General features: G+C 45.1%; 1 protein-coding gene across 1 annotated transcript in view; it reads left to right on the top strand.

Moving 5' to 3' along the window:
* Nucleotides 1–14,978, top strand: part of furinb (furin (paired basic amino acid cleaving enzyme) b) — a 165,215-nt gene that overhangs the window by 64,229 nt on the left and 86,008 nt on the right. The window contains exon 3 of the mRNA XM_080736426.1: nucleotides 14,553–14,651. Within this exon, the coding sequence (XP_080592552.1) occupies nucleotides 14,553–14,651 (99 nt within the window). The remainder of the gene's footprint in view (nucleotides 1–14,552; nucleotides 14,652–14,978) is intronic.

Below are 14,978 nucleotides of genomic sequence, written 5' to 3' on the forward strand. Positions count from 1 at the left end.
GACCATTAGATTTTTACAGCCCTAAACTGATTGGATCTGTCCCGCAATTAGGCAGGTGAGGATCTTCAGTTCAACTTAAGAGACTTCACACCAATATGAATGAAATGATATTTAATGATATTTAATGATGAATACGATTAAGACATGAATGCAGTAGTATTAATTGAGAATGCAATTATAATTGATTTGACATGTTTAAACACTTTGGCGTGAGCGGGCCCCATCGCAGAGAAGAATCAGATCAGATCCGATCTGATCAGATCCTGCCTGATGAAGGCAGGGGGCTCTTCAGGAGCCCGCCCCCCTGTAGACAGATGGGGCCAACCTGGTGGTGCCTGCTGCTTGGGCGGTGTCTGGGAGGCGTCTAGCAGATTACCAAGCGTGTTTAGGAAGGGAGCGCTCGTTTTATGGTTAGATGTCACAGTTATTGTCCACGACATTCAGTTATTGTCCACGACATTGCAAGCGGCGCGAAGGCCAGCGGACCTTGGTCCTGCTCTTCGCGCCCGAGCGCCGCAGGCCGTAAGGCCTGGGCAAGCCCACGATAAACGCATTCTATTCACCTCCTCTGCGCGGTCCAAGTGACTACAATGGAGCGCTCCCTACCTCCGGTTCAGCCAATCACAGGGGGCTCGGGGAGGGCAGGAACTTGTACAAGCTTGGGTATCCACTAGACGCGTCGGGGAGGTGGTGGGTGACCTGAACAGAGCAGAGCATGAGTGAGACAAGGAAGTAGGAGGAGTCCTTTTAAAGGGACGCTGTCATGAGTTAGGCTAATCTGATTGGATCAGAAATTAATGAGTTGATTGGGGAGGGACAATAGAGATGACAGCTTGTTCAGTCTCTCAGTTGAACTCGCATATAAATGTTTATATGCGTCATGCACAGAGCGCCGTTGATGATGACCAGGCCTTTCACCGTAGACAAAATAAATCTCCTCCAGCGTAAGGCATGTCAAAAGTCATTTTATATGGCGACATTGGTCTGAAGGGGCTGTGTGTTTCCTCTTCTCTTGTCTCCTCTGCCACCCATCCATTTCCAGGCGGCTTCCTTTCGGTGTCCGCCGTTGTCCCCTGTCGTTTTTCTTGCAGGGCTGCATACCTGTCCATCTCCTTTCCTTCCATGTCACTTGTCTTTTATACTCCACTCTGTCGTATAGTGCCGTCAAACTGAACGGGCCCCGGCGAGTCGCACACACCATTCATGATTTAGAGACTTTTCACCTTCCCGAGGCCTCGCCTTAACGGCTTGTGCCTCTTTATTTATTCCAAGGCTAGGGGCTAGAATCACTTTTATTTATTTATTTTGCCCTACCTTTTCAATCCGCCACCATCTTGTTATTCTTGACGGTCTCTTTATGGATGTGGTTTCATTAAATGTTGCCTAGAAGACAGACACATAATGAGCAGACTAGCCGCTTTTCATGTTCCACGCTTCCATCCCGAGATGACTCTCCCCCCCCCCGAGCTGCTGGTTGCGCAAAGTGTAGGCGGGCAACATGCAGAATTAGAGGCGCGGCGCAAACAAATAATTACCCTTCGTTTAAAAACACTCAATTAGCCTCTGTTTCAGAGGAATAAATAATGAGCGTCTCCCTTCGAAAAAAGAACCCCAGAGTTTGAGCTGTAATTAGTCTAAAAGACAGCAGGCCAGCCGGCGAACGCCAAATACATGACCGTTTGATTAACCAAACAGCTCGTGTGGCTTCAAGGCCGTGTGTGTGTGTGTGTGAGAGGTGTGCACGTGTGTATCGGTCTGATGTGGTGGATGATGCGTTTTTTGTACAGTTTGGGCCTGAGAGTTGATAGTATCAGGAACAAAGGAGTGCGAGCCATTCAGTGGGGGGTATTCGTCACCGTGTGTGTGCGTGTGCGCGCGCGCGTGCGCGTGTGTGTGTGTGTGTGTGTGTGTGTGTGTGTGTGCAGCATTAATAATGGACCTATGCAGAAAAGGGAGAGAGGGTTGCGAGGCTACGTGGCAATCACTGAGCTGTGCTGCTGACATTTCCCTCTCCAAAGAGCATGCAAAGCTGTTTCACTACCCACAAGGGGTGTGTGCAGTCTGTGCACTGTGCACGCGCAAACACACATTCATATGCCTGGTCCATCTCCATCAGCGGTATAGTGCAATTGTATATCACAAGCTGCAAATTAAAATGTACAGCGGTTAGACTGAATTACTGTTATTGCTGCTCCTCTAACCAGCAATTGAACCCCAGTGTTTTTTTCTTGAACAATTGTTCCTTAACTGACGCCGCATCCAATAAAGTGGCGCGGGTTTTGTCCTTTCAGCCACAGGGGGAACAGGCTGAAGTGAACATGCAGCAGAGTGGCATCCCGTCGTGCCCGATTTAAGCACGGCTGGACAGCTAAAGTACAAAAAATCGAATCCTCGGAAATCCTCTGTGTTGAACACGGGGTCACCCACACTGAGGTTACCACGTTTTCTTTTCCACATATATCGTTAAACCAGCGCTCCAAATGGGTTTGTTTTCCTCCCCCCACAGCGGCGCTTGTTGTGACGATAAGAAAATGAGATTTTAGATTGTCCCTCTGCTGCCACTGCAGAAAACCGCCAGCGACCTCAACGGCACAAAACAAGTTTGAAGATCCGTCCCTAAACGAAGTGGACGCTTTCGGGTTGACCGCGGCGATTAGCGCGCATTGGCAGCGAAAAGCCCTCCATAGGTTTGATCTGCTGAGTTGAATATTCACAGCATTCCTAATCTGTACTCAGTGAAATCCTCAGTGTTAATAACTCAGAGAGAGTACAATGGGACCGATACGGGTCCGCTTGGTTCCGGTTGTACCCTCTGCGGAGTTAAATGAGCACTAAGGATTTTTTTTGGGGCTTTTTATGCCTTTATTTGATAGGAAATGGGGAGAGAGACGGCAAAGACATGTGAATGACATGTGGCAAAGGTCGTCCGGATCGGGAATCGAACCGGCGACGCCAGCAGGCATCATAGCCTAGTATGTGGTATGCGCCTTGACCACCAGGCCAACGGGCGCCCCCAGCACTAAGGATTTTACAGTGTACATCAGGGGTCTTCAACGTTTTCAGGCCAAGAGCCCTTAGCTGAGAGAGAGACGAAGCATGGACCCCCGCCTCTAAATATTGTATGAATGTGTGATGCAGATTTTCATAGATTTTCATCGATTTCAATCTTCGATTCCCGATCCGGACGACCTTTGCCGTGTGTCACTCCCCATCTCTCTCCCCCCATTTCCTGTCCTATCCAATAAAGGCATAAAAGCCCCAAAACAAATCTTAAAAAAAAAAAAAAACTATTTTAATGCTCCTTGGAATAGGGATGCGAGGGTTCAAGTATCACACAAGGATTTGGAGGCCCCCCTGTAGTAACTCTGAGGACTGTTTTACAGTGTACGTACATGAAATGCCACCAGAGCCCCATTTGGTTATCACCATTAGCTTATCTTCCAGGCACCGGTGAACTGGAGCCAACCCCTCCCCCCCTCTGGCCAATATTGATGGTGCGCCTGAGACAGCAGGGCGCCAGGGACCGTGGTTAAAGCCTTCCCCAGGGATGACAAGGGACAGGATAGACAGGATTGGTTGGGTTATGGCTGGAGACACACACACACACACACACACACACACACACACACACACACACACACACACACACACACACACACACACACACACCGTGACATTGAGTTTAGTCACCTTGCAGCTTGACAGCTTTCCTGATTGATAATGCTAGCAAATACACCGGCAGAGAGCCGTAGCGATGCAATGTATCTCTGATATGGAGCTTCATGTTGTATAAAACCTCCTCTAAGAAGTGCCTTATAACCGTGACAGAGAGAGGAGGGGGACAGTGGCGTCAGTTCAGAAAAAACTAAGGTATGGCAACATGACTGGTGTCTTGCACGCGTGACTTCGCGCGCGTGCAAGACACCAGTCATGTTGCCATACCTTAGCAACAGGCATGATACATTTATTTTAAGAAGTACATTCTATTTTCCCCCCATTTCTACGGTTTCTTGCCTGGAACGGTTGTTCAAGTGCAGCTAAACTTAGCATGTTAGTAAACATTTAGTTAGCCACAATTAACAATAATGCATTGCACCTTTGCAGCTGAACTGCGGAACCTGGGAATATACCATTTTGTCAAGATGGGGAGAATGCAAGTGTGGAGAATATAATTATAATACCTTGTTAAAATGAACATTTTGTTACATTTTGCATTTGTAGTTATTTTACTGTAATTTAACAACATAATAACCAGAACGGATAGACAAAGAGACATTCATGGATTTGTATTTAAAAGTAACTTTTAATTTCCCCCCTGGACCCAGGGTATGGCAGCTGCATACCCCCTGCCATACCCAATTGACGCCCCTGGAGGGGGGGAGAGAGAGAGAGAGAGGAGGTGGGGAAAATTAAGAGAGAGAATGGGGGGTCAGACAAAAAGGGTAGCGGTACACAGGGGTAGAGAAGAGCATAGGTGAGTCATTAAAAAAGGCAGCGTGAGAATAATTAGGTGGATGACGGAGGTAGGAAGAGCAGCGTGAAACGCAAGGTTAGCGCGAAAGAAGCTGTTTAACCCATTCAGAACGGGTACACATTATAGTGTATTATTATTGTATGCTTTAACTATTAAAAAATAGCAGATCTACAAGCTCACAGCGCGGCACCGAGTGCCGCACTGCGAGCTTGTACATCTGCTATTTTTGAAAAATCGTGAAAATTTGAATTTTGACCCGATTCTATAAGTGTCTTTTGAATCCTTCTAAGACTTTTTGAAAAAGCTATGTTTCTATGTGTCAGCAATCTGGCCAGCCATCGTCAAAGAAAAGGTCCTTTTCACTTTCAACTGGAGCTCAGTTAGTCTGTTCTTGAGAGACTACTTTGTCAGTGGTTCTCAAACTTTTTCATGTCAAGGACCCCCAAAATGATATGTATTCGGCCATGGACCCCCATCTCAAAATATTTAGTTCCAGGGACCACCCAGAAGCAAAATTTGAGTTACAAACGTTCGCTTTGAAAATACATATAGTCAAAGATTTGCACACATTTTCACGACTTTTTCGGATTAGATGGATTTCATAGATGTGGATATGTGTTGTTTGACTGATGTTTTTTTTTGTTTGTTTTTTGGTTGTTGTCTTTCTTGTTTGTGTTTGCTTGTCTGTAACAACATATTTTCTTTATCCTATATATATATCCCTTTTTTTTATTGTTTTGGGTGAAAATTGTAATCCTTATATCACTGTTTTATATTTGATGTTTGTACAAAAGAAGCTGCTACTCCTATTATTGTACCACTTCATTGCCTTAATACTTCATTTGAAAATCAAATAAACAAAGTTTAAAAAAAAAAAAAAAATAGCAGATCTACAAGCTTGCAGCGCGGCACTCGGTGCCGCGCTGTGAGCTTGTATATCTGCTATTTTTCACTGGTTAAAGCATTCACTAATTCTAGGCCTAAATGGGTAAGCAACGGCGAGATAGAGAGAGAGACACAGAGGCGCAGAGGATGCGGCGCGGGAACGGTGTGGATTGTTTCTTTGAAGCCTCTCAGCACTCTCTGGGCTGTCAGGGAACATTTGATAACCGTTATTACTGTCAGCAGCGCTCAAATCAGTCTGCATCTTTACGCACCTCACATCCCACCGCTTTCTCTTCCTTTATCTCTCTCGTTCTCTCTCACACGCACGCACACGCACAAGCACATAATATGCCTTCTCTTTGAAGTTCGAACTTTGTTCAAATGTAGTTGTTGTTTTATCTTCCCCTGACATTTAGGGAAATAAGCGAATGTAGTTTAAAGAAATGGCACTTCAATTTTATTTGTTTTATTTGCTCCCGTTGTGTGCAATTCTTGTTAATGGCGGTCCATTTCAGGGCTGTGCATTTCCTTCATATTAAATAGAGCGAGGGTCTTCAACAGGGGGGTCCGGGACCCCTAGGGTTTCCTCAGAGTTACTACAGGGGGTCCTCCAAATCTTTGTGTGATAGAAACTCCTCTTTATATATTAACTTGAGCCCTAGCGTCCATATTCTGATTAGCCAAACTTTAGCCAAAAATAGCAGATCTTGCTCACAATGCCTCGTGCTGCGAGGCGTTGTGAGCTTGTAGATCGGCTATTTTCGGCAAAGTAGTTTGGTGTAGAGGGGAAAAAGAGCAGACTAAGTACAGAGTGAAAGGTCAAGTTTATTAATTATTGACCATTCAAGTGGCTCGATATTTGAAAACACACATTAACATGAATCCAAAATACACTGATGATTGTGCTGTCAAACGATGAAACTATATGGAATCTATGAACAGGTTGTGGGAGTCCCTGCTTCATCTCTCTCTCAACCAAGGGGTCCTTGGCCTGAAAACGTTGAAGACCCCTAAAATAGAGTTTCACTGTGTGTGCGAACGTGACGCAAGGCAGCGCATGATGGTCTGTGTCTGGTAATCTGTCCATTAATGCCTGATTTATATGTACAGTATGTGCCATAGATGCGCAGGATTTTAATTTATTTTTCTCACATTTTCTGATTGCACCAGATTGTCTGACTTAATTGGATTGAGCGATGCCGGGCCAATATTCGCATTTCGTACCGTACTTGTTTATCTTTTGGTGTTTCCAAATGGATTATTGTGCACATTACTGATAAAGACGTTCGTTAAGTGTAATTCTATTACAGAATGCACTATTCCACATGCATTTGGAATGCATTAAAAACAACATTTCAAGCACTACTCAGTCAGTAATGGTGCATTTACACATGCACAGAGCAAGGTGTTTTCTTTGCCGCTCCTCATTAGTTTTTTATGGAAGCAGGGGGCATTCCTGCAGAAAGGATCATGGGATTGGAGGCGGCATGTTGGAGCAAGTGTTCAAACAAGGGTTCGACACAACCTTATTCAAATGAAAAGCGTCAGCTAATGATCCATAAAGCAACCATTTCTGCATTGAGTGTCACTCACCACTTGAGATGGACAGACGCAGAAGTCAATATAACTCCAAGGCTAAGTTTTAAACGGTTGTAGATGTGAAATTACTCAATGGCAACTGCATGGCCTATTTCCCGCCTAAATGTTTACATTGTTTAATACCTGCTATTTTTGACAGACTTTTTTTTGTTGACTTGTTCTATGTGCTGTGTTCCTTTCCTCTGTCTCTTCATTATTTCCCTAATCCAACTCTTCCTATGACTGCAAATGCTGAGAGCTTGCATTAAAATTAATTAATGAATTCCACCTAGGGCTGTCACGATTATGACATTCTACATGGCGATTAATTATCTCTCAAATAATTGCGATTAACGATTTAATTGCGTTTTTGATGTTGACAATTACATTTCTGGCTTGTTGGCTTTGAAGTTGCACATGGCAGATATGACACATAACCTAAATATACAAAGAAATTACTGACATATTTGACAACTTTATACTCAGTGGGTGCCCACAAGGTGGCAACACGTCAATCTCTTTGATGTCTACGTGTGCCCAACGACACGTTTGCCGCGTTGTACAGTAAACAATACTGTACTGTAGCACCTGTACTGTACTACCGTGGTGATGAAACAAACTCCATTTCCCAAAATGCACCGCGGGATCACATGACCGGGAAGCGCGGTCTTCTCGTTCACTGCCCTGTTTAGCTGCTGCACAAAGATGCAGTTTTCTCCTAATCTAGCTTTTAAATCACTTTCATGTCAAAACGGCGGCCTCTTCTACCGGCCCTCACACAAACGCTCTGGCTTAGAATTGATAAAAAACGGTCCTGACTGAAAGAAAAGATTTTCGCGAAATAAACAGGACATGCTTGGATTACATTTACTCGGATTACTTTTCTCGCCAGTACCTCGAAGGTAGGTAAAATGGCGGGTTGCCATGGGCACCAGCAAATTAAACGTTGAATAATTCTGGGCATTCAATGTGTTAAAAAAGAACATTGATAGTGGAAATGGCTGATCTACAAGCTCAAAATGTTTGAAAATATATGAAACATTTTCAACATGGAAACGATTATGACAAAATAATTGTGATTAGACGGATATGTAATAATTGTGACAGGCCTCATTCCACCCACTCATTTCTACCTGTAATCGTGTGATATGTGATGATGAAGTTGATTCTGATTCTGATTCAGAAAAGCTGCCAGAGACAGACACAGAGGGCCTGCATTTCTCTGCGCTGCCTGTGAGATCTCCTGCTGGGCACAGCTGCTGGCATGATGTCCTTTGGCAATGGGGATTAGTTAAATGATGGACTCCAAAATAACTCTCTCTGGAAATATCTGAATATTGAAAACAACGTTTTAAACTAGTGTAGCGGCTAGAGTTTTTTTCTTTTCTTTTTTTCCAGACCTGCACGAGCCACGATTGAGAGAGAGAGCGTACTCTGGGTTGGAGAGACACACCCGCTAGCATCATTTGTGACAAGACCACATGCCCTTTGTACTTAATTGTAAGACAAATGGCAAAAATACTAGCATTATCTACAAGTTCACAATGCATCGCATTGTGAAGAAAATACGGTAAAATTAACCTGACTGCGCCAGATAATGACAGCAGTGCGTATGCCTGGCTGCATACCGCTCTGCTTACCATCATCTGGGATCGTTCGGGCAGACTCGATGTAAGGGGCGGGCCATTTTTTCAAATTCTTTAGCAGGTGATTGGATGGGGCCGTCTCTCTATCACAGTCTGGGAGTGCCAACTCCAACCACTCATCCGCCTCCTGGGTTTCCACGTGGTCTGCAATCAGACTCTATTGGTTCAGAGCCACTCAGAGCCCGCCCGTAGCTGCCGCTGATTGGTCCGGCCCGGGGCTTTACGAGTGTGATCAACTCTCCCAGAGAGATCTCAGATGGTAAAGTAGGGCGGTACGCACTACTGCCACCATCTGGCGCAAGTCAGGTTACGTAAAATAGGGTAATTAACAAACATGCCAAGAATGAAAGGGAACTTTGAAAGTGAGACAAACAAATCGGTTATTATCAGCCTTGCTGTTCTACAAAATATTGGAATCTGTATCGGCCTTGGAAAAATCCATCAGATGACCTCTACTTCTAGACAGAGCTTTGGCCCGTGGAGAACTGAGGTATAATTGGTGCTCGTCTAGGCCTAAAAAAATAGATTTTATTTTATTTATATATTTTCCGTGGGGAGTGTGTGTGTGTGTGTGTGTGTGTGTGTGTGTGTGTGTGTGTGTGTGTGTGTGTGTGTGTGTGTGTGTGTGTGTGTGTGTGTGTGTGTGTGTGTGTGTGTGTGTGTGTGTGTGTGTGTGTGTGTGTGTGTGTGTGTGTGTGTGAGATAGATGGAAGGAGACAGGGCAAACTGCAGAACAGATGATGAGGTAGCAACTGGTTGCACTGCTCACTGAGGAGTGTAAAGGCCAGTGGTCCACCGATGCAGACGTGCAGAAGACCACTGGCAGGATGAGTAATGATCCACACTGCTCTCAATTATCGTCCCCGGCCGTACGCACACACTCACTCACACGCACGCACGCACGAGCGAGCACAACCGCTATGTGATTCACAGCTAGCCGTGCGTGCACGCCCCTGGCAGCCGCGAAGCATGAGTCACACACACGTATACTTTCGGACACACAAGCGCACACGTGCGCTCCTGTGCATTTCAACTTAACTTCTGCAGCCCCGGCTGAATTTCCCAGGACAGATAGACCCCTGGGCTAAATAAGGACATCAGCACCGTAGGAAATAGGCCCGCCCAGCTGAACGGCCGCCCCAGCACAGCTCGAATTAGCATTCTGTTCCGCGGGAAGAAACTAAAAGTAGGCCCCATTAACTTCTTGGGTCGTTTCCTTCGTTACACCTCGCTTTTTTGCATTATCTCTAGGCCATTTGCCGTTGTTTTGATGTTAAGTTTCCGTGCACGCACGGTCCCTTTAAGGCCCAGTTCAGACTGACGAGATGAAACCGTTTTAAGCCCAATTTATACTTCTTCCCACGACGGTGTCATGCGCCTAAAATAGCAGACCTACTAGCACATCGTCATACGAGGAAGCATACATTTAGTTAAAGGAGTAGTTCACCACTTTTCAACCTGTCTTCATATAATAGGTCCTCACTAATGTTCATGATAAAATATCACCATTTTTTTCTACTCATGCACCTTCTCTTTATTGGTACTGTACTGCTCTTGTCTTTTTTTTTTTTTTTTTTCCCTCTTATCTATCTTTTCTTACGTCTCTGTAACTTTGCAAATAACTGTATACTGCTGTGCTACTACTGGACAACTGAATTTCCCCCTTGGGATAATAAAGGTATCTATCTACTTAGTCCAAGTCTCCTAGGAGAGCTGTGGGAAGTTCAGAATCCATCGTCTTGTGACATCATCATTTTCCCCAAAAAAGAAATTAATCAATATTTTTGAAAAAAAATATAGATTTTTATTATCGCGAGAACAATGGCTTCCACTTTAAAATTGCAACTTTTTAGGAATAGAAAGCCTGCCGTTTCTATAAGCTGGGTTGGCAATCGATGATGTCACAAGACGATGTGTTTCTGACCTGCCCACAGCCCTCCTCTGAGAAAAAGAAAAGAAAAGAAAAGCTATTTTTGAGTGAGGACCAATTATATGAACATAGGTTGAAAAGTGGTGGAGTGCCCCTTTAAGCGTTAGAACATTGCGGTCATAATTAACCTAAAGGATGCAGTATGCTGGACATGTAATTTGGGCATGATATTATACGAGTGGCCACACACCTACAGTAGCCATGGTTAACATGACCGCCGTGGGTCTGTGGGCACGGGTGCCAACAATGGCACATTGGAGGGTAATCACCTGGCACACTGGCAGAAGTGTGAGAGAGAGGATTTTTATTTTAAAAACAAATCTTTTTTTTAAACGTGGTCAATTAAATTAGCTAATTAGTTAGCTAATGTATAGCAAATTACATCTTGCACAAAATTCGACATTCATTAAAACTCTGAACTCTGACTGCATGGGGAGGGAGTCGTGGAGATTGATAGGGTCGCGTAGTTGAAAGCATATGGAGAGAAATCTGAGAAAATAGCCGCAAATCAGAATAACATGCTTTTAAACAATAAGGGAAGATACGGGTATTTCTGGGGGCCGTAAAATACTGTAACATCCGTGGCCCGGGGGTAAGCACTTTATATTTGAAATATGAACATTAAAATAAGGGGCAAATATAGAGGAAGCGCACTAAATAAAACCAGATTGAAGCAGACCCAGGACCGCCATGTTTTCATTGCTACCTCAAACCGTGGACTTGGCACAAGGCACTGTGGTGGTGTGTGCAATGTAAACAATGCAGATGTATTGTAATATTGCAGGTACACATGCTAGTTTAAAGCCTCCTCTGAGGCTACCCAGCAGCACTCGGGTGTTTTCTGTCAGAGTTATTGCCTGAGATGAAAATGTTTCTTAATATAACACGTTGCAGAGAAATGGGAGGTGAGCAACCTCATATCGAGGCATTTTGTTTGCTTTTCATTCATTTATTCTCCATCAGCCTTAAAAAAAAACATTTCATTAAAGAAGACTCTACTCCCTATTAGGGATGGGACGATGCGCGATATAATCGTTTATCGTGATAAAAATCACTCGCGATAATCGTATCGCGGAGATTTAATTTATTGTGACATCGTCCTCCGTCAAGCACTGGGATCAATTCACCTTTTATTTGCTGAGCTGCATATCCGGTACCACTTAAACCATCTATAATGGTAAAAGGTACTTGTAATATAGGTACTTGATACAGTCTTTTTTTCACTCTATCAAATGTCTTTGCCAAGAAATTGCCGATCTGCAAGCTCACAACGTTGTGAGCTTGTAGATCTGCTATTTTTTGGCAAATGTTCCGCCCCAGGATAAAGGATTTTGATTATCGTGATAATATCGTAAATCGCAATTTCTTTTGTCACAATAATCGTGATATGACTTTTTCATATCGTCCCATCCCTACTCCCTATAATGAATGTCCACAACAAAAAAAGATCACTTTGGCATTAATTTGAAGGAATAATGATGCATTTCCGTTTAAAAAGTACACGTGATTGGGGATTTCCAATCACATACACATGTTTGTACACGTTTCTAAATAGATGGACCAATAGGGCTGCGACAGTTAATCGATTAGAATTTGGCATTCATTGTGTCAATGTACAGTATATTAACCACTTGGTGTCTATAGCATCCCTATTCTGTGGCCAGCATTCGGCGAAATTAATTGTGAACTCCTCATATGGTTATGGCTGAGTCATGGCGACGTGAGTGTGATGTCAGAGGTTCGTCTGGCCCGGTCCTCCCTTAAGCCAATATTGACATAGGGATGTGATTCTCGGCGATTTCGATTAATCGAATGAGTACTCAACAGAATAATCACTGTGGAAATAATTCCTAGTCGCAGCTGTGCTGCATATCAGTCTTGCCAGGCAGGGTCTCTGGGCCCCAGCAGCCTTCCACAGGCCAGGCAGCCAGCAGGCAGCCAACCTGCAAAAAATCAGCCCACAGCCCCAGGAGAGCCTTGCATCCTGCTGCGTTTGCTGTTCTCTCTCCTCAAACACATCCATCCTTACTCGGTCCGCCTGACAGAGCCCGCTCTCTCTCTCTCTCTCTCTCTCTCTCTCTCTCTCCACCCCCCCCCCCCCCCCCCCCCCCCCTCTCTCTCTTCCTCTGCTCCACTGGTCTCATGAAGGTGAGCCGGTCCCCTGGCGGCGCTGGCAGTACAGATTGCAGCCCCTTCTTCCTCCTCAAATGGATGCCTATGTAAAGACCGGCACCAGTCGGTCGGTCGTCTCCGCCCGCCGCTGCCTGCCTGGCTGCCTGGCCTGGCCGCCTCTCCCCTTTTCTCATTTTTGACCAGGCACTTTAATCGGTCCCCTAGCTGCGTCTGCCTCTGCTATTGTGCCAGGGCCGTCCTTGACCCGAGGAAGAATAGGGGGAGAGAACGAATAGGTAGCCTCCAGGTGCTGGCGGTGCCAGCTCTGTCAAAGGTCACAGAAAACGAAGCACTCCCTCAGGTTTTCTTTTCTTTTTCTTTTTTTTTGTCTGGCTGCAACTGTCACCACCAATCTGTCCTTAAAAGCTCTTTTACGGGCACGGGTGTGAAGGAGACGATGACAGGAGTATGAGGAATGCACCGCCGTGGCTTTGTAGCGCCGAATCGCTCTCTAATGGAAGTGTCTAATTATTTCTGATGGATGGCGTCCGTCCGCAGTCATCTGTAATGAATGTCTTTGTCTTTGCCGGGCGCTTGAGGCAGGAGCGCGTGGCCGTGTTCGCGCGCTTGCGTCTTCTAACTGCTCGCGTGACAGAACGTTCGCGAGCTGTATGAGAATGTCTTTGCGTCCGCAGGTGATGTAATGGATCCATGTAAGTGTCCCTGTGTTGAGGCACTGGTGTTCAAATGGATCGATCTGTCTCAAGCTCCCTGCGAAAGAACACTCTCTTTAAGTGTGTGTGTATGTGTAGTTGTGTTATTGTAATTGTGAGGGCCAAATATCCCTACAAACACATACTGTACATTGTGAAATACCAGTAGATATTGTGAGGCCAATTTCCCCGGCCCTCACAATAGAAATAGATGTTTTACAGTTAAAAAGCTATATATTTTTTTAGAGGGGGGATAGCTAGAAGGTCCTGGGTTCGATTCCCGCTGGGGACTCCGTGGGCGCTGGGGCCGTGTTCTCTCTCCTCCACGTCATCAGTGCCCATACCCTAGGTGGGGTTGGCAAAAAAAGGGTCTTTCTGTGTGGAGTTTGCATGTTCTCAATGTAAACCCTCACAAAAAACATGCAGTAATCCTGGTCTCTATAATGCCTCCCCTTGGCCAGCCGGGGCGCCTGATGGAGGGGAAAGGAACTGGTTGGTATAACGTGTTCCTCCCACACGCTACGTCCTGCTGGGGAATCTCCCCCCTGTCAGGTGAAACGAAGCGGCTTGGACTCCTCATGAATAGAAGGAAGCATGAGATCAGTCCGTTGCTCTCCCCAGGTTGGCAGAGGGAGTGTAGCGTCCAGGATTACATTAGACAATTGACACTGGTTGAAAAGATCGTGGGATAAAAATGTAAAGAAAAAACAAAGGTATATTTAGTTATAATAGTTACAGTATACTCACAATTAGGAAAGGATTCCGGTTGAAGGTTAGGTTAGGATTAAACATTTAGAAGTTATCCAATCCAATCCAATCCACTTTAATTATATAGCATATTTTACAACCTGGGTTTACAAAGTGCTGCACAGAAAATCAAAAGCTAAATACACTGTATAAGCTAAAAAAAATACAGAAGTTAGGTTCAGGGTTTAGTGTTTAGTCCTTTTTGGGGCTAGCTACAGTAAGCATAACTTGAGGCAAGTTGAGGTTAATGTTAATAATGGCACACAAAAATGTTAACATTGTCCTCATAAGTATAGTTATACAAACGTGTGTGTGTGTGTGTGTGTGTGTGTGTGTGTGTGTGTGTGTGTGTACTGTGCATGTGTGCGTGTGCGTGTACCTCCCATGGTGACGGTGTCTAAAGGCTGTTATCTGAATGTCCCGTAGCTGCGGGTAAACTCATTGTATCTTCCGTTGTGTTTGTGCAGGTTTTTGGAGATTACTATCACTTCAGGCATCGCACGGTGGAGAAGAGGTCTGTGTTTGGCCACAGGGGAACGCATGTCAGGCTGCACAAAGAACCACAGGTAGGCCCGCTGTTGTTGTCTCGCTGTATACTCCCACACATGCACTCACTCATTCATCGCCAACGCCACAGCAACACGCTAACAACAACAACACAAAAATAAGGCCATGGGCAGTTCGGAATGCAGATTAACCCATGTTGGACGTGAACCTCATTTTGTAACTATACAAATGTACTGTACAGTCGTTGTCGGGTGGAAACCTTGTATGTCCAAAACCTTGGGGTCCGCTCACTATCCCGAGGGGCCGCTGTTCCGACTAGCGTCGGCAGGTTAGTTACTGAGGTAAGGTTACTGAGGTTAGGTTTAGGGTTGGGGGTAGAGTTAGGG

This window comes from Nannobrachium achirus, assembly GCF_963921795.1.
Source record: "Nannobrachium achirus genome assembly, chromosome: 11".
NCBI classification, from domain to species: domain Eukaryota; kingdom Metazoa; phylum Chordata; class Actinopteri; order Myctophiformes; family Myctophidae; genus Nannobrachium; species Nannobrachium achirus.